The sequence below is a fragment of the Agelaius phoeniceus genome, chromosome 6 (genome assembly GCF_051311805.1).
Source record: "Agelaius phoeniceus isolate bAgePho1 chromosome 6, bAgePho1.hap1, whole genome shotgun sequence".
Lineage (NCBI taxonomy): Eukaryota > Metazoa > Chordata > Aves > Passeriformes > Icteridae > Agelaius > Agelaius phoeniceus.
This window is the reverse complement of record NC_135270.1, coordinates 10,382,550-10,405,486: the sequence shown is the minus strand read 5'-3', so window position 1 is coordinate 10,405,486 and position 22,937 is coordinate 10,382,550. Positions and strand designations below refer to the sequence as shown.

The window sequence follows — 22,937 nt, the reverse complement described above, 5'->3', positions numbered from 1 at the left end:
ATCCCCCATTTCTCTCCTTCCACGTGGCCCTGGACAAGCTGCGGGTACTCACCGGCTGCGCCACTCGGAAGTGGTAGGAAAACTCCCGGAAGGACAGCATCACCAGGGGCCAGCGGTGCGAGGTGTCCTGGGGAGGGAAGGGGAACAGCTGGTCAGGGATCAGCTTGGGGGGTGGCCTCCAGGCTGGATCTGTGAGGAAATCCACAGCCTCGTGCTGTCAAGTGACCCCATGGATGTCTCCTGGAGCACAAGTGGGATGAAGAAGGGCTCTGGGAGCTGGAGGGGCTCAGCCGGGAGGAAAGGAGACTCCAGGTGGACCTTCTGGCTCTACTGGAAGTAGAGATGGTCCAGATGGACCTACTGGAAGTTCTGCATAACTCCCTGACCCGAGAGGGCAGCCAGGTGGGATCAGGCTCTGCTCCCAGGGAACAAAGGACAGGATGAGAGGAAATGGCCTCAAGCTGTGCCAGGGGAGGTTTAAGTTGGGTATTAGGGAAAATTCCTTCATGGGAAGGGCTACCCAGGACAGCAGAGGAGTCCTCACTCCTGAAGGGATTTAAAAGTTGTGTGGATGTGGCACCTGGGGACACGGTGGCCTTGGCAGTGCTGGGGGAATGGCTGGACTTTTCCAACCTCAGTGATTCCACGTATAATTTGTGAGCTGTCCCCTTCTCCCTTCCCTACCTGTGCATCTGTGGAGTTAGTGGAGCTGTTCCTGCTCACAGCGTCCTGGCAGGGATCACTGGAGACAAGGTCACAAAGGGAGATGGACACAGTGGAGGAGGAGCTGGGAAGAGAGGACACCATGAGGGTGTGGAAGGGAAAACAAGTGTCCCTTTCCCATGGAGACGCCATGGCCACATCAGCCACTCCAGGGGCTCCCAAAGGACATGATCCATGGGCACTCACTTCATCTCCAGGGTCAGGTTGGTGTTCACGGCTGTCTGCTGGCTCACAGGGATGCGGTAGCTGAAATTCCCAGCCCTGGGAACACAGAAAGAACATCAGATGTCACCAGGCTGTGGGAAGGTCAGGACAGGACTCAAAATCCCTGGCAGGCCGAGAGCTCAGAGGGAAAAACTTCCCAATGTCCCAAGGATGAGCCCACCACCAAACACAACCCCTGAGGGAAAGCTGGGAGCACCAGCTCCTCTTCCCATCGAGCAGCAAGAGGTGATGGCAGGAAGCATCCAAGAAAATCTTGGAAAAACTCCCAGATTTTCCTATTTGCTGCTCCCACTAAAGTGCCACCAGCCAGCCCTTCTGGCTCACCTGCAGGCGTCAGCAGCGGCGCAGTACTGGGAATGGATGGCCAGGTTGATCTCCAGGATCCGGATGGATTGCAGCACCGGGCTCAGCCCTAGCAGGGAGAGAACAGGCGCTGTTTAGGAACAGCAAAGGGTGGAAAATCCCGAGGCTGGAAGAGAAAGAAGCTGGGATCCACGTACCATCCGTGCCGGGCTGCTCCGTGCGGGGCCGCTCGCTCACCGGCTGCCGGAGGCTGCGCTGCTGCCGGGAGTTGCTGCGGGAGAGCGAGAGGTTGGAGATGTACTTGGATTTGCCCTGGATGTGGGAGAAGGGGGAGGAGGGGCTGGCATTGGGGCTGCCGAAGCTCTGAGACCTGTCAGGAGTCTTTGGCCACTTGGTGTAGGAGGCGGATTTCCCGGTGATGCCCCTGGATTTGGCTTTGATATTTGTCACTGGCAGGAGGGAGGGCTGGCTTTGGTCTGCGGAAAAATGGGAGAGAAGGTTGTGCTGAGAGGCAGAGAAAGGCTGGGAGCACTGGGATCTTCCCGTCCCCGTGTCACCTCCTGATGCTCCCCAGGTTGCCCAGAGAAGCTGTGGCTGCCCCTGGATCCCTGGAAGTGTTCCAGGCCAGGCTGGACAGGACTTGGAGCTACCTGGGAATAGTGGAAGGTTCCCTGTCCATGGCAGGGGTGGAACCAGATGGGATTTAAGGTCCCTTCTGACCCAAAGCATTCCAGGAGTCTGTGCTTCCATTCCCTCTGTGCCTGATGGAGCTGATGATGGAATGAGGAGGGAACGAGGTCAGACCTCAAGGCAGGGCTGCTCAGATGAGCTCTGCCTGGTGTAGCTTCCCATGACTTTTTGCTGGCAACATGGGAAGCTCCAAATCCTTTTTAGCTCCCACACACCCCTGGCAACAGGATCCAAACTGCATCACATGGGCACAGAAGGACATAAAGGATACATCCAAGGATAAGGATAGAAAGGGTATGGCCATTAGAGAGCTTCCAAAGGAGTGGAAAGAGGATCTGGAGGAGAGAAGGAGCTGGAATTGTTCATCCTGGAGGAGACTGAGGAGATCTTCTCACAAGGAACACAAGGAGGACACGACATGACACAAACCTTGGAGATGTCCCAGCATTTCTGGGAATCTGGGCTGGCCCTCACCTGTCCGGTTGGTGGCATGGGCAGGGCTGGTCTCCGAGGGGACAGTGGAGGAGATGGCAGTGGGAGCAATGGAGCAGCATGTGGAAAAACAGGGAGGGCTGAAACAGGCCAGCACACCGCGACCAGGAACGCCAAGGGCCACTCCATGTGTCTCATCTGGGACTGCAGGGACACAGGGAATAAATAAGTCAAAGGATGGAACAGGAGCAGCACCTGGTGTCCTGCAGCCCTTCCATGACACCAGAGCCATCCCAATCCATCACCCACCATGGTCTGGGGGGGTCCTGCTGCTGGCCCCGCTGGATGTGGCCGTGGATCGCACGATCTGCGTCTTGTCAATGTTCTGGCTTGACCTGGAATGCAGGAAAAGATGCTGGAAACCTACCGGGTGTGGATAATGGGGTCACTTGTAGGTGGGGAGAACAGTGGCTGCAGCTGGAGGATGGGAAGGGGGACATGGAGTAAGTGGAGATGTGGAGGAGGAGAGAGTGATCTGGGAAAGGCAGGAGAAAGGCACACGAGCCATGAAAACAGCACGGAGAGCTCAGAAATTCCACAGGGAATGGTGTGGCTGTTCCATGTCTGGCAGGCAGAAGTCCCAGCTGATTCAGAGGACACCAGCAACCCCCCTAGAACATGGTGTACATGGTGGATTTGACTCCCATCAGGAGTCTCCTGGGTGGATTTAGGTGCTTGGGAATCAACAGGCTTCAAGCTCTCACCACTCCCTAAGGAATGTGCCCCTTATTCCTTGAAGACAGACTGTTCCTCACCTTGTTTCTCAGAAACACACACAATCCCCCCACCCCCAAATTCATCCCATGGAATTCCAGGTGTTTCACTGCACCTATCCAAGACCTGAGCTGAGGACACCACAGGCATCTCGTGAGGGTTAGGGAGACGGGAAAAGGAGGGAATCATTCTGCAGACCTGGGAGAAGGAGCACTTCTGGACACCTGTGTCCATGTCTTACCTGTCCCTGAGCATCGCTCCAGGTTTCTGTGGGATTAACAGAGCTTCACTCATTTAGAGGAATTTAAAAAACACTTTGTCATCTCCAAGATTTGTCTAAATAGAGGGATTTTTTTTTCCAGGTGAAAGGAGACTCAATGCCAGTCTTCAATGAGAACATGGGCACAAGCCTCTGGAGCTTTACCTTCATCCCAGTCTAAATCTAACCCTTATCCCTGAAGTTCCTCCACTGCCTCATCCCTTCTTACAGTTTTATCTTGCTCCTGCTCTCCCTGCAGGATGCAATTTCTTTATTTAACCTTCAACTAACTGATTTTTCCATCTCCTATTCCTAATTGCCCTTCCCTGACAAGACCCATAACCCTTCCTCCTGCAATCCCACTGGAAGTCTCACATCCCTTTCTCTGTTTCCAGTTTCTTGGCCTTTCGTGGTGCAGGAAAAAAAGAGGAATTAAAAGAAGGGACGAAGGAATTAAATAATGAAATAATGAAACAGTCACATACCGTGGACACAGAGCAACCGGAATTCCGGGACCCCCGTGCCGAAAGAGGGCCAGGAGACAGGCAGTGGGTACAGCAAAGGAGCTACAGGACAGTGCAGGGAGACAAGGAGAGCAGGAAAGTGGGAAGATGACCAGGAGGACAGGGAATCACAGAGGGTATGGAAGATAATGGGAAGGAAAAGACAAAAATGGGGAAATCAAAGACAAAGTGTAAGGAAAAAGGGTTGGATGAGAAATGTAAGGAGGAGAGGAGGGAGAAAAATGGGAGAGGGAAAAGAGAGGGAGAAAAAGAGACTCATTATCAGGTTACGCAAGCTCCCAAAGCTGATCCAGCCCTGCTGCACCAGTCGGATGAGGCTGTTTTAGTTCAGCTGGAGGCATCCAAGGAACATTCAGCACATCCTAAAAAGAGATTCCCTTTTCCTTCTCCATTCCTCACTTCTTGCACCAGATAATTCAACCACCATCAGACTGGGGCGCGTGGCTGTGCGTGGCAGGGTGTGCAGCTCTGGAACTGTGCTCAGCAATCCCAGTTTCTGTGCTCCCAGGTGTCCTCATCCCTCCCAGTGGTTCCCGAAATACCCACCCATCGATGTCCACGAGATCCTCCTCGCTGCGCAGGCTCAGCACGTAGAGCGTGGACATGGACACCACGCTGGAAAAGAGAGAAGGACAGGCTGAGGAGGAGCGGGGAGCAAGGATAGGGCATGGGATCGATCCACCTTCCACGGGATTCCAGCCCAGGAGAGATGGATGCCCCATCCCTGGAAGTGTTCAAGGCCAGGCTGGAGCAAACTGGGATAGTGGAAGTTCCCAGCTGATGGCAGGGGGTTGGAACCAGATAAACTTTAAGGTCTCTTCCAACCTGAAGCATTCCAGGATTCTCTGGAAGAAGCCATAGACCCACAGCCCCTCTCTGCACACCCCATGGATGGCACAGTCCCAGTGGATGAGCTGGATGCAGAAGGCCAGGAGTGGGATCTCACCTGAATGCCATGATGATGACCAGGGCAATGATGGTGCCCTGAAGGAAGCGCTGGCTGATGCAGGCCTGCTCCGGGACAACCGACGGAGACTGCGGTGGAAAAAATCCTGGATCAGCTCATTCAGGACCCCCTGGATCAGCAGAGCTCCCTCACTGCTCTGGTCCTTGCACGGATCTCCCCCAGCCCATCCTGAGGTCTCTTCCTGCCTCCCTGAAAATCCTCAACTCCCCAAGTTTAGAAGTCATTTAATGTCTTCATTAAGAGATAGAAAGGAAGATCATGGGAAAACTGTGTTTGGAAAAGCCCCCTAGGATCATGGAGACCAACCCCAACCCCAGCACTGCCAAGGCCACCAATAATCCATGTTCCTAAGTGCCACATCCACAGGGTTTTTAAATCCCACCAGCAATGGGGACTCCACCACTGGAGCCCGCTCCAGTGCCTCACAGCCCTTCCCATGAAGAAATTTTCCCTAATATCCAGCCTAGCCCTCCCCTGGCACAACCTGGGGCCATTTCCTCTTGGATAAAGCAGGGAGCAGAACCCTCCTGGCTCCAACCTCCTTCCAGGAGTTTGTGGACACTGAGGTTCCCCCTGATCCTCCTTTTCTCCAGCCTGAGCCTTCTCTGCTCCTGGCACTGCTCCTTTGGGATCCATCCCTTACCTTGCTGGTGACTTTGTGGGGTCTCTTTTTGTGCGGCACGCTTCCTGCCCGGCTGAACTGGCTCCCAGTTTGGCTGCAAGGAAAAGGAGGAATGGAGCTGAGCTGGGCAGGGATAGCTTTCCAAGCCATTCCAAGGCAAAAATGGGAACTTCTGGGAGGGAAAAGACGTTTTTGTGGTGTGACAGTCACAAACCCTTTTGGTGCTTTGCCCCAAAACTGGCATAAGCAGAGTCAGGAAGGAGATTTTGGAAGCATGGGAAACTCTTTGCCATGACAAAGCCACTGACTTTAGGGAAACATGGAGACTATTTCATCCTGGGTGTTGCTGGGTTGGTCCTGTGGGAATTCCAAACCTCCTCAAGCTCAGCTCTTTAATCCACTCCAGGCCAAGCAACACCAGCCAACATCCCAGTCCTTCCTCATCTCCCTGTTCCCAATCTGAGCCTCCCCTTGGAACTTCCTGGGATGAAAGGGGACATTCCCTGTGGCTCCATGGGTACCTGAAGGCTCCAGAGCTCACAGTTGACTTCATGCTGTCCAGCCTCTTGAGCTTGGCCAGCTTGTGGCTCCACCTTTCCAGCTCATCGATCCGTGTCTCCAGGTTATCCGTGAGCTTGCACAGCTCCTTCACGGCTCCCACGTTCTCCATGAAGATCCGCTCCTGCCAGGGAATCAGGCCAGCAGGCTGAGGCACACCTGGACCTGGATGATCCATGCCCTCCATGTGTGCCATGGGAGACTGTCCCCTTGATTCCCAGAGCAACAACCAGGCAGCCACAGGTTGGGAAAGGTCAGGAAACCAGGTGCTCCAGGTTATCCTGACATAAGCACCTTATCTTATCTAGAAAGGGGAGATTAGGACTGGGAGCCTCCCAGCAGGAAGCTGCCAACAAGGAGCCCTTCCCGAGGGAGATGCTGCCAAACTTCACCAGCATCAGGCTGGTTCCTCCCTGCTGGTGTCTGATATCCACCCAGGGCTGCTCCCGACTTCTGGAAGACCAGCCAGGTCTGAAACTCATCTGGGAGCATTTCCCAGGCATCCCACCTTCCCTCTCCCATATCCAGCTCCACAATTCCCTCGAGGCAGCCTCCCCAGCCTCCTGGCTGCCACCAACCTTGTTCACCACCAGGAAGTTCTCCAGAGTTTTCCCATTGGAAAAGACCAGGTCCCCAGTGTCCTTCACAGCTTCCGGCAGAATCTCCTTCACTTCCTGAGCAATGACACCTGGAGATGTGGAGATGGAACAGTGGGGTGGGATGGGATCACCCTGCACCCCCTGGATACTCATTCCAAGCTGTGCACGGCTCCTTGGAGACCCTCAAGGGCAGAGGATGGTCAGACAAGGCTGCTCCCCAAATTCTATGGATAGGGATCATCACCCCACCATAACATACTTGGAGAAACCTTCTCCCTGTGGGAAGTGCCACTTTCTCTCCCACTCACCAAAGAGGGCATTTCATTAGATTCCTTAATTTGGGAGGTTAGAAGGCCCCTCTTGCCCACCCCACACCTGGGGGATGCCCTGGCACAGAGCTGGGTCCAGCCCCTGGGAAAGGCAGTGAATTCCTGTGGGACATTCCTGTGTCAGAGGCGTATTCCCATGGGACATTCCCGTCTCACAGGTGTATTCCCAGGGGATGTACCTGTCTCAGAGGTGCTGTCAATGCCCACCGTGGCTGCAAACTCAGGTTTGTAGTTGTAGTGCACCAGCCTCATCCTGGAGATCCGCTTCAGCTGCTCCGTGGTGTCCACCTGGGACAAAACAGGCACATGGAATTCCCAATGGGACATTGCTTCTCAAATCCCCATCACTCTGCATCCAAGCAGGACAACCCACTATGGCCCATGGGAATTCCTTTGGGAGATAGCCCTGAACCCTGCTCTGAGCAGCTGTAAGGACAAACATTGGGGGTTAATATCCAGGTGGGGACAAGATAGGGATAGGGAAATCAGGAGACTGAGTCTCCTTGCAGAACCAGACACAGGGAAGAGACAGTTCCCAAAAACAGCTGACAGGGTTATATCCAGCTTTTCTGGACAGGCAAATCCAGCAGAGAGGAATTCAGAGCAGAGCCAAGCCTCTCACCCAGGCTCTGGCAAGGCCCAGTGTGGTACCTGCCACACTGACCTTTTTTCCACTCATTTTCCACCTTTTTCCCACTGTTTGCTACTTCTGGTTAACACTGAAGAGTCAGTATTCCCTAAGACACGGTGAACTGGCTGTGCTTGGGACAGAAAGAATCCAAACGTACTTCCCATCTGCTCTGCAGTCATAGGATCATGGAATATCCCGAGGTGGAAGGGACCCACAAGAATCACGGGAGCTCTTCAGCCTCCTGGTGACCCCAAGCCCCCCCTGATTCCCAGTGGTTCCCACCTCCTGGATGTCCTCTTTCACTCGGACATCCGAAGGGTGCATCAGGGACCCCATGACCTTCACGTTGCCGTGCACCACCAGGGCCTCATCCGGGCGGTCCGTGTTGATTCCCACCCGGCCGTGGTGGAACACGGTGTCCGGGAGCTGCGCCCGCTGCCACAGCACGTCACTGTCACTCTCAAACTGCCCCGGGTTGGAAGCCTGTGGAGAAATGGGACAACAGGGACTGACTGAAAAGCAGGGAGGGGAACACTGGGAAGCAGAGACGGGGAAGGTTGGCCTTTCCTTCTCCTTCTCCTCTTGCTAAAGGGATATCCTTGCTTCCTTCAGCTGTTATCCCAGCTATCAGTGTTCCAGCCACTCAGAACAGCAGGAAACCAAGTGACACGGATGATACTCCTGGGTCCCAAGTTCAGAGCATTCCAGGCTGCTTGCAATTCCCTGAAATTCTGTGCTGGACATTCTGGAAGCTGCCTAATCCATCATCGTGGACTTCTTGTCTGAGGTCCCTGTTTGGGTTTTACTACCTGCTTTCATGTTTTGGAGCTGAGTGCTCCAGCAAAACCCTGGGAGAGGCTGGGAATGGTGCCTTTTTTTCTTTTCCTGCTCCCCTGCCTTAGGACATGAAAAGGTGATGTTCTGGGAGAGTGCCCAATTTTCCTGCATCTTCTTGTTCCTGCTGCAGAGTTCCAACAACACTCTTTCCTCATTCCCAACAATTCTATTGGACACTGATCCCATTTGGAGAATGGGATTCCTTCCTTATCCTGTAACAGGTTCTTCAACTAGGTATGGAAAGTCTGAAGCCAGAATCCAACTGTGGACGGGGAAAGCCACAAGCAAGGCAGGGAGAGTTTGGAGGAGATGGGAAAGGTGAGAAATCAAGTTTGGAAAAGACCTTTAAGAACATCAAAGCCAATCCAGCACCTCCATCACATTCACCACTAAACCAAGACCCACACCCACACATTTTGTGGACGTGGAATGTCCACAACAAACAGCCCAGGATGGTGCAGCAAAGGAGTGTGGGAGGAGACAGGGATTTACCCGGACGATGATCCGCTCGGAGATGTGGGCTGCCAGCGTGTAGTTCTGGTTCTGGGCGTGTGCCTGCAGGGCCACCACCAGCATGAAGTACCTGCAGAGGGTCACAGCTTAGGGACAGGGACACATCCTGTGCTGGGAAGAGCCGGATCTCCGTCCCTTCTGGAGCATGGAGCACCATGGAGGCCTTGCAGCACCCCCTTCTCCTTGTGCTGAGTGTCCCCAACCCCTCCCAAACCAGGGACACCCTTCTGGCGTCCACAATCCAAGCCCTATTCCCACATCACACTCCAGCCACTCTGCCCAGCCCAGGGACAGGCAGATCCACAGGATTCTCAGGATGTTCTGAAGGAGACCCTGTGTTCTCCCTCACCTCTGGTCCGGGTTGGGTTTGCCTTTTTTCCTCATGTTGTTGGCCGTGGTCTCGCTGAAGTGCAGCCGCCCCACAGTGACCTTGGTGACCTGCTCTGGGGGGAGGTTCACCCTGGAAGGAAAGGAAAACAAAGCAATGAGTGAGGATGGTGGCTATCTGGGAATGGGAATATCTTTTCCCACTTCCTTCCTTAGGTGGGGAGTACACAGTTTTCCTGCACGTGGAGGCCCTGAACCCAACAACACTCTTCCCTCATTCCCAATTGCACACTGGTCCTATCTTGGGACCTGCCACACATACTTCATGCCCTGAGGAACCAGGTATGGAGAGGCTGGAGCCACAACCTGGAGAGGAGAGCTTTTTTGGGGAATGGCCATCCCCTGGCCTGCTCCACCAGTCCATGACCTGGGCACAGAGCAGGGTTGGGAATGCAAAGAGAGGAAAACAGGAGAAAACTGGAGAGTGTGGCACTCACACATTGGGGTGGGAGACCTCCAACTCCACCATTTCCCCACCTTCTCCTGGTGTTGCTTATTCCCTGGAAGCAGAGGATGCTCATTCCCACAAGGCCATACTCACGTGACGGGGTTGAAGGGCCGTTTGCTGCGGTCCGACTGCGACTGCTCGATGTTGATGGACTGGTTCAAGGCCTCGAGCTGGACAGAAGGATTTGGGAATGTGGCACAGAGCACAGGCACCTTCCCCTTCCCAGCTCTCTGCCCACCCTTCCATGACAGGGTACATCTGACTCTGAATACCCAGCCTGAGTGTGGGCATTGTCCGAGTGTCAAAAAAGTTGAGGGTGAAAGGATCCTCCCAAAGTGCCCACTGGAGTCAAAGGTGAGTGGGAAGCAATCCTGAAGATAGCCAGACTGAGACCATCTTAGGACTTGTATTTCAATGCCTTCAGGGGATGTTTAGATTGGATATCAGGGAAAACTCTTTCATGGAAAGAGTGGTCAGACATTGGAACAAGCTGCCTAGGGCAGTGGTAGAGTCACCATTCCTAGAGGGATTTAAAAACCCTGTGGATGCGGCACTTGGGGACATGGATTAGTGGTGGCCTTGGCAGTGCTGGGGGAAGGGCTGGACTCCATGATCCTAGAGGGCTTTTCCAACCTATCCCATTCCATGATTGTGTAATTCCACACATTCCTCTACTGCACGAAGAGGTGCTGTTACCTGTCCCCAGCCACCTCCCAACCCCTCTGTTCCCTGCTGGATTCACCATGGTCCCTCAGCTCCCGCTTACCTTCACCCCGTGCAGCTTCAGGTAGAAGCACTCCAAGGGTTTCAGGCCCTCGGGGGTCTTCACGTACTTGGGATCGCCGAGCATTCCGATGTACACGGTGACCTGGAAGTGGTTCTTCTTCTGGCACACGAAGGCGTCGTCTCCCACGGAGAAGTTGAAGCCCTTGTCAGCATCCACGCGGTACGTGAGCATCGGGCTGGGGAGAGGGAGCAGCTGAGAACAGCAATTTCCCACAGAAACTGTGGATATCCCAGCCCTGGAAGGGTTCCGTGCCAGGCTGGACGGGGCTGGGAGCAACCTGGGTTAGTGGAAGGTGTCCCTGCCCATGGATCATCACTGGATGATCCATAAGGTCCCTCCCAACCCACATCATTCCACAGCTCTTTCCATTCAACTGGGAATGAATATGGAGATCCCAAGTTCCAAAATCTTCCCAAAGCCTGGAGCATCCCTTTAACATGGGAGTAGCAGCTCAGACTGACCTACACCTTGTGGCATTCCCAATGTTACCTTCTACCAGCTGTACCCTCCCAAATTCCAGCTGAAATCACAACCACCTGCCACGGCTGCTGTGGAAAAGCATCCAGCTCTCCCAGGGGACAGGTCTGGAGGAGGAGGAGGGGGAGAGGGAGGGAGGAGGAGGGGTCCTGGCTGCTCCATGAACACACACCAGCTGGAAAGGTTTAATCTACATCTCCTTAATGGGCTGGTTTCCATGGGAATCAGGGAAATATGTGGCCTTTGCAGTGAGTCCGTTTTCCTCACCATCCGTAAAGCCCAGTCCAGGGCTGGTGGGCCCTCGGAAGGGGGGGAAGGAGCTGCCTCTCATCCTGCAGAACACCCAAATCCCATTGTTTTAAATTAAGGAACAGGGTGTGAGATAAAGGGGGAGGTCAGCCCAGCCTTGGATCTCAGGCTTAAAAATTATGGAGTACTTTTCCCCCAAAACCAAACCACTTCTGACTTCCACCTCCAGAAGGACTGGAGCAACGGGAGGGGAGGTGGACAGACTGACAGTAAGAAATGTGGCAGAACTCAGGAGACTCTGGGAAGAGGGAGATAGGGATTCTCCACTGCTATCCTTCCTTTTTTTCTGGAATAAAACCATTCTCCCCCTGCAATCACCTGGGGAGTTAATGTGGATGAGAGCTGATTCCAGGTTGCCATGAGTAATTCTGGGATAGCCACGAGGAACTACTCACTCCTTATGCCCCAGGGAGTCAGGAATGCTGTGCCCTGCTCCAGACACAAACCAGGCGGTGGGAGCAGAGCACTACCTTAGCCCAGAGGCACGAGAGGAATTCCCCAACCTCCTCCCAGTCTCAGCCCTGGATTCTCCATCTGGATATTCCTGACTGGGACACACAGCTGAAGCTGACCCAAGCACCCTCTTCCCAAGGGGACTCAAGCAAAGCCATTCCCAGCTGTTTTTAGGGTTCCTGAGTGTTCACCACTCTTCCCACTGTTTTTTAACTGGCAAAGCCAAGGAGAGGAAGGGTCTGTCTGAACTTCCAAACCATGGATGCTTCCCAAATTGGAAAACTGACAGCTGCTAAATGTGTGCTGACAGAGGGGAGACAGGCAGCCCCCCGCCCCCTCGGCCTTCTGGAAATTCCAGGTCTTCCACAATCCCCTTTCAGAGGTTCCTTTTCACTTTCCTTTCAGATTTTCCCATTTTCCCAATGGCTGTGGCTGGCACATCCCCCAAATTGGGATCCCTGCACTGGGATTGATCAGAGGGAAGAAGCTGCTTTCCATGCTGGCTTTTCCAGGGACAGGGCAGGGGCCAAAGGGCAAAGTGTCAGGAATAAAAGGTCTGGGGTCAAATGGATTATTTGATCCCGAACATCCCCACTGACAGGGGCGGATTAAGGCAGGACAGAAGGGCAGGATCAGAGCAGGTTTTTCCCAATCCCAGTGAGGGTAAGGGGTTACAAACTCCCCAGAGGGAATTGTGTTGGGATTTGGCCAAGTGCAGGATGGCAGAGGGATGCTTGTGTTCCCCCATTCCTTCCTTCCTTCTGTCCATCCAGGTTTCCCCATCTAAACTGCTCCTAAAACATAATATTGGGAGACCCCTAATCCAAAGACATTCCCTAATTCCATGCATTCCCTGATGTCTTCTGCTTCCAGGTTACAAACTCCAGCTGAGCAGCAGGACACTGTCATCTCTCCCACACAATCCCACCTGTGTGTCCATACTATGTATTCCCTTCAGCTTCCCAGGACACTTCCATGATCCATCACCAGCACCCCACATCACATATCCCAAAACACATCCAGCAGGTCTGGACCATGACTGATCTCCATTCCCTTGCTGAGATCCAGGATCTGCAGCACAGCCAAGTTTGCAGTTGTTCATCCACACACTTCTACCAGCCAAGGGGTGCAACCCCAAAACCCCAGGATTGGTCCCAGGAGAGCAACAGTTTGCTGGATGGGAAAAGAACAGCACCTTCCCATTTTCCCAGTTCCAAGGCTCTGGCCTCAGCATGGAGCCGTTTCCATGAAGGGCTGCACTATTCCCAGCTGCCTTCCCTCAAACTGGGAGAGGGAGGAGGGAGCTGGAATTTATCAGAGCCTGCTGTCAGGGAGATGAATGGCTCCTTCTCCCAGGAGTAAATTAGGGAATTGCCCGGTTCCAGGCCTCTTTGGCTCTGCTGCTGGAAACCAGCTCATCCCTGGAAATGTTCACTGAGCCTAAAACCACAACATCAGAGCAAAAGGCCAAAAACATTGTATGCTATCCATAAAATTAATCCAGGGATTTCTGTCTCCTTCAACAACACAGATTCCTTGGCAAAACCTGAGACACGGGCCTGGAATGGAACCTAATCCCTACCCCATCCCCTTATGGAACCTAATTTTTTGTGTGCAAAGGGAGGAAAACGTGGAATAGCATTAATTGTACTTTTTGCCCTGTAATCGCTCCCAAAAATCTGGTAAGAACCTGGACAGCTTCCCATGCTCTCCCTCCTTCACCTCCTCTCTGGACTCTTTTCTTAGGATCAAGAGTAGGAAAAATCAGATAATTCAGATGATTCACATTCCTGAGGCTGTGAAAAGGTTTTGGGCACCTGGATCAGAGGGAACTCAAACATCGAGACTGGGGACAGCTTCCAGCAGAAACCAGACTGGGAATGGCTGCTCCTTGGAAGCTAAATTGGGGGAATAATTATGGATCCTGATGTGGATGCTGCTCGTTTGCTGAGGACACCCAAAAGCAGAAAAAAAGGAGATAATTCCCACCTGTCAAATTTGAATGAACCAACCTAAAAAATGCCAATATAGGAGCAAGGAATGATGGACTTTTTTTTGTGTGTTTCTCATAGATTATCCCAGGAAAGTGCTGAACCAGGAGAATGAAGGGATGTTCCATTTAAAAAGAGATGCAGGTCCAGCTTGGACAGGAGCAGGAAGAGTCCCCTGAGGTAACATGGAGCTAAAAATTAATCAATCAACCTTTAACCCTTAATTCTGCTCAAATCCAGCACCACAACAAAGCCCACGTGGCTTCCTCAAATCCCCATGGAGTCACCTCAATGGAATTTATTCCTTACACAACAGGATGACGACCTCAAAGCCCCAGGAGTGGGTTTGCTCTGGCTTTTACCCTAAATCCTGAAAGCAGGCATTAGGGAAGTGATCCCAAGATCCAGAGGGCAGAGCTGTTTTTGTAGATGCTCTCCAGCAACTCCTTTGTGTCCAGCAGAAAATATAATAGAGTTTGTCTCTGCCAATCCACCTGGGGACAGCAGGGTGCATGGAAAATCTCTGGAACTGGGATAGAAATGCCTGGAAATGGCACGGGATGTGCTGTGATGTGTTTGGGATGAAAAAACATTTTCCCAGAGCAGGAAGCAGCAAGAAGGAAAAGGGAGGTTGGAACACCAAAGGATGAGACGTGACATGTCCAGACAGAGGTCAGAGGAGGTGGCAATGGAATTCCTGCACATGGAAGAGGGATTTGGGGACAGGATCCATGCAAGATGCTCAGCTTTCCCCATCCCACCATCCAGAGGGAGCAAACTGGTGCTGGAGAGCAGGGAAAGGTGCAGGATGGCTTTGGAGCTGCTGATATTCTTTTATGGGAATGGCTTGGTAAACCAGAAGGAATTGTCTTCCCAAATTCTCCCTCTCCAGCTGTGGGGTGGGAAAACAGCCACAGAGTCCAAAAGAGGCAACCAGCTCCAACAGAGGATTCCCTGCCCTGGCACCACCATGAAAGATGGGATGAAGACTGGATGAGCAGATTTGTGTGGGAAAGCTGGGACTCTGCCCCCACCCTTGGAATCCCTGGCTCCCATTCCCAGGCAAAGTGTGATCTGATCATAGTCCAGGGATATCCACAGGCACCAGAGCATTCCCTGCTCCATGTCCCCCACAGGACCCCAGCTGGCTGTGTGGAAAGAGGAGGGAGGGAACTGGGAGGGAACAGAGGGTCCCTGAGAGGTTCCTGGAAGCCATCCCACTGCTTGCCAGCTCTTTGTCACCTCCCAGGAATGCAGGGAGGATCCAGAGTGGTTTCCTCCTGAGCACTCCTCCTTCCCGATGTGCTGTCTCCACCCTCTGCTGCCTCAATTCCCAGCCCACCTTCCCACTTCTCTCTTCCATGTCTTGATCATCCCAGCCTTCCTCTCTGGCCTGTCTGCCACTTCCTAGATTTCCTAAACCCCTTCCCTCTTTTTCCTCCCTCCTCTGCCCCCCAACCACTCCTCCTCCTCCAGGTCTTTTCCACACTGCTCAAGCTGCCCTGAAGTGGCTCTGGATGACCTCCAGCCTCCCACATTAGGAACTCTCAATCTTAAATTTAAAATCCAGGACCCTGGTAAACCTAGGGAGGGGGAAAAGGTGCTGCTCATCCCAACTTTCCTCAGGACAAGGCCGGATTTGCCAATTAAGCCCTCCATGGTGAGCAAGGTCTGAGTGGCTCTGGAATTGTTACCAAAGCTGCTGAAATGCCTTCTGCTATTCCTTAATTATCCATAAAAGGTGTGGAGGAGCAACATTCCCAGTAGGGAAGGGGCAATGGGGAGCATTACCTCCACCACAAAGCCCAGGCCAGGCAGATCCTTATCCCGTATTTCGAGTGGGATGCTCCCAACCCCAGTGGCTTGCCACTTGCACAAGGAATGTGAATCCCACTTTCCCCAGTGGCGAGGGAATTACTCACAGCTCCTTGTAGTTGGCATCGTACAGAGTTGCCCACTTGTTCTGCTGGTGTGGCTGCCACTTGATGGACTGGAAGTTGGGATCCAGGTAGGAGCCATTCAGGCTGTCATTATCCTGAATCAGGCCTGTGGGGAACAGTTAAATGGATTAAATCCCAATTTTACTGAGTATCCAGAGGGGTGGGAGCCCAAGGAAGCGATGAGCACTGCCTGAAGCTTCCCTCCTTCTGCTGGGGCAGCACCAAATCCAGGGTGAATCCCAGAGGCTGGCAACCTCTGGCAGCCATCCTCCCTCCTCCCAGGGCCCTGGCGCAGGGCTGGAATTCAGGGGATAACGGGGGTACCTGGAGAGAGCGCTCCTGGCTGGTGCCAGGGCGGCGTCTGGACGCGGTCGGGGTTGAGCGGCACCGATCCCATTCCCGGCTCCTGCTTGATCAGCCCGTTGAGCATCTGGGCATTGAGAGTGTTGGGGGGGGACTCGGAGTGTTTCCGCTTCTTGGCGGGATGCACCGGGAGGCTGCGGATACCGCGGGAACGCTCAGCGGGGAACGGAGAGTCGGGAGGTGACAACCCCACAGCCAGGACAAGCGGGATCTCACGTGGAAAACACAACATTCCCACAGCGCTGTCCCACCTCACCCCACACTGCCGAGTCTGGGTCACTGCTTCTGCTGAGCCACATCTTTAATTCCACAGAATCCCAGAATGGTTTGGGTTGGACAAGACCTTAAAGCTCATCTGGTTCCAACCCCTCTCCATAGGCAGGGAGCCTTCCGCAGATTTCCCGTGTTTGTTCCCACCCAACCACACACTTCAGGCAATCCACAGCCCTCCAGATCCCACTCCCTCACCCCTGCCATTCCCAGGCCTTACTCTGCTCCGTGCTGCTGCAGGAGCTGGTGCAGCATCTGGGATTGCTGGGCATGGTGGAGCTCGGCGGGCGCCATTCCTGGCCCAACGCTGTACGGAGGCATCAGGGGCTCGGCCTTCAGGAACATATCCCGCTGCAGGCCAGGAAAGTGGGAATTGTGCTGTGGCTGCAGGGGGTGAGGGGGCGGTGGGGGCGGCGGAGGGGGACCCTGGAGGTGAGGGGGTGGAGGAGGAGGTGGCGGAGGAGGAGGGTGCTCCAGGCGGGAAGGGGGAGTCATGTGACACATATTTTCGGGAGTCATGGTCCGGAGGAGGTGAGGATCTGGAAAGGGAGAAAAGAGCCAAAGTCAGGAGTGTCCTGATCCCACTGACCCAGTTATCTTGGATTCTCAGGCTGGACGAGGCTTGGAACAACCTGGGCTAGGGAAAGTGTCCCTGCCCCATGGCAGGGGGTTGGAATGGGATGAGCCTTAAGGTCCTTTTCCACCCAAACCATTCCAAGATTCTATCATTCCATGTGACAGTGAGGGAGAAGAGTCAATGGAATTGCCTGAACACCCCCAGCACTTCCAGGGAGGATTTCTGAGGGGGCACTTTAAACATTTTAACTGAAACCAAGAGGAAACTTTGATCCCAGAATTTAAATAGATAAAAAGGGACATTCAAATGCGATTCCACCTTTCTCCTCCTCCATTTGGAATGGGATACTACAGCTATTCTATAATTAGGGTGGATTTGACTACACCAGCACCAACAGAAATGTTTTGGGTGTGGAGGGACATGCAAATCCATGTCCCTTCCTGCCCTGCTCCTCAACACCTCAACATTCCAGATCCACTCTCCTCCATGGGCAGGGACACCTTCCACTATCCCAGGTTGCTCCAAGCCATGTTCAACCTGGCCTGGAACACTTCCAGGCATGAGGCAGCCACAGCCTCCCTGGGAAATCCATTCCAGTGCCTCACTGCCCTCACAGGGAAGAATTCCTTCCCAATGTCCCTCTGGTAGTGGGAAGCCATTCCGCCATGCCCTCACATTCCATGCCCTTGTCCAAAGTTCCTCTCCAGCCTCCTTTTTCTTCACCAGGACAAAGCCCATCTGTTTTTCCAGCCTTTCCCTGATATTTGCATAATCCTGTACCTTCAGGTGTTCCCACAGAACACCACAATCCCAGCAGGAATGGGGGACTGACTCCTGGGATGTGAGGAAACCGTGGGGTAGGAAGAAACAGTGACTTTGTTTTAAATGCAAGACAAAGCTTCTTCATGCTCCAATGTGGAAAACTGGCTGGAAAACACATCCAGGGACTGGCCAAGCCAGGCACAGTCTCTGGGAACACCAAGAGGGACGGCAGGAAAGGATCTGTTGGATCTTTCCAGGCTGAGCTGGATGGACTTTGGCCTCAGAACACCCAGGCAGGGGTTGAGTAATGAGGCCAAAGCGCTTGACCAGGAATGGGAAAACTCCTCCCGTCAGAAGGTTTGGAAAATTGGAATGTGTTTGCACTGGGTCCTCCTGCTGAAGGCTGCCAGGGTAGGGCTGCTCTCACCCATCCTGTCCCTCTAAGGTGTTCTGCTTCCCACTGGGACCTCTCAGTGCCTTTTCCACACACATGGAACCAGATTCCTCCTTCCAGGCTCAATCCTGGGTCAGCCTTCCTTTGGGAACTGCCTCAGGGACAGCCCAGCCAAGGATAGGCAAATGATGTGCTTGCCCAAGGCACTCCCAAACCCAGGGAAAATCATCTCCAGGAATGTGATCCCAGCTTTGCGGGTGCCCTCCGCAGCCTCCTCTCCTTCCCAACTGAGCTCCGAGCACTCCAAAGCTGCTCTCCCCATGGTGAGCAGCCCGGCCTCTTTGTTATATTTAAGGAAGGGCCAGGAGGAATTCCAGGGATTTTTTTTAGTAAGATAAACAGAACTCTTGACCTCTTCCATCAAAAAAAAAAAAAAAAAAGAGGAGCAGGCACTGTTCCCGGTGGGGACTGGGCTGGAGCCTGGGGAAGAGGGTGCTCCTGCCGAGGGGGAAGGGAGACCAGGACAACCTTCCCTCCTTCCTTCCCAAGGAGTTTTTCCATGGTAGAACAGTGAAGGTCACCAGAGGGACCAAACAACCCTCGGTGGCTTTTCTGGGGGAAGCCAGGAGTACCCTGCAGAGACCCTGGAGGGGGTCCCAGCTCCCTGGGCCATTTCAGTGGGAGCGGGAGATCCTCGGGATCAGCTGGAGGGGAGGGAAAGGCTGGGAAGGAACTTACTGGAGAATGGCGGGTTCATGGCTGCTTCCCAGAGCCAGGTTCCATGTCAGGGACGCGCTCCCGCTCCGTGTTCCCGAGGCAGAGGGCAGGACAAGGGGGATGGCGGGCTCCACATCCCACCCTGCCACGCTGTCCCCGCGCCCACGGATTCCCACCACGGATTCAGTGTCCGTGGATTCTGGATTCCCACCACGGATTCTGTGTCCGTGGACTCCCAGCTCTCCTTCTGTGCCGGTCCCTCTCCCCCTTTCCACAGCCGGGAGCGGAACAATGGGCGAAAGCTGAGGGATATTTACTAACTGATAATCTCCCCACGTAGTGCAGCCGCCTGTTTTCTCCCGGCTGATAAAGACTGCAGAGCCAACCACTTTCACGGAATAAAAAGGGGGTGGATGCTGGATTTGGGGTTTGGATTAGGATTTTTTTCCCCCCCCCGCCCCGTTCTCCCTTTTTGAAGCACTTACCATTCACCTGCTGAGGGGAGTAGGCTTCCGATCCGGAATCCGGGGGAGAGTCTGGCAAAGTGCTGTGGAGCAATGGGAAAAGAGAAGGGAAAGTCATTTTAATCCAGCTTCCTGAGCAACCAAGAGGTCCAGGTGGATTCAAGCACCCTTCCAGGATCTGGCAGGGGAATCTCAGGTGCACCTCCAGCAGATCCCAGACACCCTGAGTGTGTCCATCACTGTCATGGGTTCCACTGGAGCTTGGGAACAGGGACATTTTGTTGAGCTGACAGTGAGAATTCCAGGGAAAAGAAGCCAAACAAATTTATCTGCTTCCCAGGGAAAGGTGTGCTTCCCATGGAAAAGTCAGTGATCAAGTGGAATGCACTGAGGTCTCTCCCCATCCTGGGAAGCTGTTCCAGGCCAGGTTGGAAAAGGCTTGGACGAGCCTGGGATAGTGGAAGATGTCCCTGCCCATGGCAAGTGCTGGGACTGGATGGGCTTTATGGTCCCTTCACATCCAAACAATTCCACGATTCTGTGAAATAAGAGGCTCTCGGGAATCTGGGAAGCCCATGGAACAGATTTTGCCTGTACAAACCTGAGCACCAACACAGCTCCTGCTGTATCCCCCTGGATATATTCCAACATCCCCAGGAGCAGGATTCGGCCCTGACTGTGAAACACAATCCAAAAAAAAGTGGGAGCTCCCAGCTGCCTTTTCCAGCACATCCATGGCTAGGGATGGCAGGACCAGGTCATGTATGGTGGCACAGCAGGGACAGGCAGGGAGACCATGGCACATTCCCGTTTTCCATGGGAATTCTTTTCCATTCACCCATTCTACCCCATCAGCTTTATGGATGTGAAGTAATCCAAGACAAATCCCAGTGTTCCTTGGATGAAAGCCAGTAAGAAAGCAAATGAATTTTGGGAAAGGGAGGAAAAGCACAGGACACACTGCTCCAACTCTGGTCCTGACAGCACCCACAATTCCAGCTGGGAACCAGGATACAGGACCTTCCTGGACCAGAGAAGCCCAAGGCCCATTTATTGGATTCTTCACGGGAAGTTTCACACAGCAGGGGCTGAAGAGGGCTGAGGTAGGCTGATCCCAAAAAAGCCCTTGCCATATTTCCCTCATCCTCCACCTTCCCTTGGAGCACCTTTCCATCATTCCCTTCCCATGCCTGGCTGGAGCATCTATTCCCAACCTTATTTCCAGGCTCCTTGCCATGTGGGGTCTGAGTTCATACTGTATTTCCTATGGATTTATCAGGATTTATGCACCAGCAAGCCAATAACCAAAGGGAACAGCACAATTCAAGGAATCCAGGAGGCTGGAAAAGGTGGACACTGCAGAATTCCCACTGGGAGGTAGTGTGGCTGTGCCCAGTCCAAGGGAAGGGTTTGTTGTTTTCCACCACATTTTCCCTGAGCACATGATGGGAGGCTTGGGCCAGGAAGTGGACTCCATTATCCTTATGTGTCCCTTCCAGGATATTCCATGATTCTCCACTGGAAAAAGCCTGGCACAAGGGGGAGAGTAATTCTGGGATGCTGAGGGAATGCTGCCATCAAAGCTGATCCAGTTCAGCTACATCCAAACAAGGTCTCCACCTCCAACAGCAAGGTGTGATCCTTACTCATGACATCCTGCAGAATTCCAGATGCATCCAGAAGAAAAGGACATAACAAGGCATCACTTCATGCTTTTCATTACCCCTAAGCTCCAGGTATCCTTCTGGAATCACCGCAAGGGAAAACCCCCTGGTCTGGGAATAAAAGAAAGGCAGATTTTTTTCTTTTAGCTTTCTGGGATGTTTTTCCAAGTTCATCCAAAGAGTGAAAGCTGTTGACTTGAGTGCTCCCAAATTTGGGAATCCCCACGTTGTGCTTGCTGGCAACACTAGAGGGCACAAGGCAGAGGGAGAAGAACCATCCTGGCCTCACTGTCCTTACATCCATAATCCATCCCATGGGAGAAGGCTGTCCAGAGCTACCACCACCTGAAGATCCAGGCTGGAGCACAGCACCGTGGGATGTTACTGATCCCTTCCTTCCATCCTGGAGAGCGGGAACCACATCCTTTCTCTTCTTGGGAATAACTCTCCAGCTGGGTCCATCAGCAATCTCAAAACCTGCCCTTCCTCTTCCCCAGAGCTTGCTGAACAGGACACATCCAGCTCAGATCCATCTTCTCCTTCTCTGGAGCGGAGCATCTGCAACATCAGGCCATGAGAAGAACACCTCCCTGCTCCGTGTAGTGAATTATCCTCTGGAACAGTCACGGCAACATCCCAGAGACTGAGTTCCATCCCAGAGACTGAATTTTGTCTTGTTCCAGTTTCTTCTGTGTCTCTTCCTCCTTAAAAACTGCTCCAATGTTCTCCCACCTGCAGACAGTCCAGCAGAGGTATCCAATACTCTACAACAGCGTGGGGGATGATCCCAAAAAAACCTTTTTGGGAAGCTTCAGGATCTCCACTCGCCCAAAACCAAGGACTTACCACACAGAGCCATGCTGCCACAGCTCCGTGGGACCCTCCAGGTGCCACCAGCCTGGAGAAGCCTCCATCCCAGCACCCACCCTTATCCCGCCATCCCATTCCCACTCACCCCGGTGCGTAGGAGGCCTTGGGCTCTGATTTGATTGGAGGCACCACGTTGCTCAGGCAGTGCCCCGCCAGGAAGCCCTTGGGCACCACCATGCCGTTGTTGTTGTTGCAGTTGAGGTGGGCTCCGTAGGCGGCTCCGCAGGGAGTGGCCAGGAGGGGACCATGGCGGATGGGGAGCTGGCTGCCGGCCGCAGGGAGGTGGAGGGCAGGGCTGGGAGAGGGATTGCTCACGCTGCCGACGGAGCCGCCGGGAGGAGCGGGGATGCCGGCGGAGCTGGAGGGCTGGGGGTGGGTGTAGCTGGCGGGAGCAGGGATCTCAGGGAAGCAGCTGAGGGAGAAAACGGGACAACATCAAGGCAACGAGACAGTGAGACTGATGGAAGAGTCCAAAATCCACCCAGGAAGTTCTGAAGTGCCCAGGAGAGCAAGCTCAAGGAATGTGTGGCCAGCAGGATGTGCTCACTGTGCTCCAGCTTTACAGACCAGCTATGCCAAAGATCCCCACCCTGCTCCCAGATTCCCTTGGTGCTCTCCAGGTCTACTCCATCCTCCTTCCCAAAGCTGGGGTACACAGGGAGATCCTTCCTTTCTGCAAACTCCTGTAGTCCTGGGGATTTAATCTGAGCTCCCAGTGCTCTGATTAAGGAAAAGTGTTTAAGGTGCCCTGGGGGGTGGATAAAGAGAGGGGAGGAAAAAATGACTGGGAAAACTTGGTGGTAAGAAGCCAGGAAGAGACAGGAAAAAGAGCTGGGAATGATAAAGGAGCAAAGATCAATCCAGGAAGATTCTGGAAGGGCAGAGGTGATTCCTAAATGATTCCTCAAATTTTAGGGCTGGAAACTGCTCAGGTTTTCAGAGAAGCTGTGGCTGTCCCATCCCTGAAAGTGTTCCAGGACAGGCTGGGCAAAGCTTTGAGTAACCTGGAATAGTGGAAGGTGTCCTGCCCATGGCAGGGGTGGAACCAGATGGGCTCATCCCTTCTGACCCAAAGGTT

General features: G+C 53.5%; 1 protein-coding gene across 5 annotated transcripts in view; it reads right to left on the bottom strand.

The window, feature by feature from the left end:
- MYRF (myelin regulatory factor) overlaps positions 1–22,937 on the bottom strand; it is a 52,759-nt gene that overhangs the window by 3,530 nt on the left and 26,292 nt on the right. For 2 of the 5 annotated variants that reach the window (XM_077179682.1, XM_054634472.2), the window contains exons 3-26: positions 21,945–22,271; positions 19,347–19,408; positions 16,632–16,950; positions 16,103–16,275; positions 15,761–15,884; positions 10,588–10,783; positions 9,915–9,991; positions 9,336–9,446; positions 8,966–9,056; positions 7,919–8,119; positions 7,185–7,293; positions 6,656–6,765; positions 6,041–6,201; positions 5,541–5,613; positions 4,877–4,965; positions 4,477–4,545; positions 3,892–3,972; positions 2,683–2,768; positions 2,416–2,577; positions 1,449–1,727; positions 1,273–1,360; positions 910–984; positions 685–787; positions 53–127 (exon numbers count right to left, since the gene is read on the bottom strand). In XM_077179682.1, coding sequence (XP_077035797.1) covers positions 53–127; positions 685–787; positions 910–984; positions 1,273–1,360; positions 1,449–1,727; positions 2,416–2,577; positions 2,683–2,768; positions 3,892–3,972; positions 4,477–4,545; positions 4,877–4,965; positions 5,541–5,613; positions 6,041–6,201; positions 6,656–6,765; positions 7,185–7,293; positions 7,919–8,119; positions 8,966–9,056; positions 9,336–9,446; positions 9,915–9,991; positions 10,588–10,783; positions 15,761–15,884; positions 16,103–16,275; positions 16,632–16,950; positions 19,347–19,408; positions 21,945–22,271 — 3,241 coding nt within the window. The remainder of the gene's footprint in view (positions 1–52; positions 128–684; positions 788–909; positions 985–1,272; positions 1,361–1,448; positions 1,728–2,415; positions 2,578–2,682; positions 2,769–3,891; positions 3,973–4,476; positions 4,546–4,876; positions 4,966–5,540; positions 5,614–6,040; positions 6,202–6,655; positions 6,766–7,184; positions 7,294–7,918; positions 8,120–8,965; positions 9,057–9,335; positions 9,447–9,914; positions 9,992–10,587; positions 10,784–15,760; positions 15,885–16,102; positions 16,276–16,631; positions 16,951–19,346; positions 19,409–21,944; positions 22,272–22,937) is intronic. The other 3 variants (XM_077179684.1, XM_077179685.1, XM_077179683.1) reach the window with 3 other exon arrangements.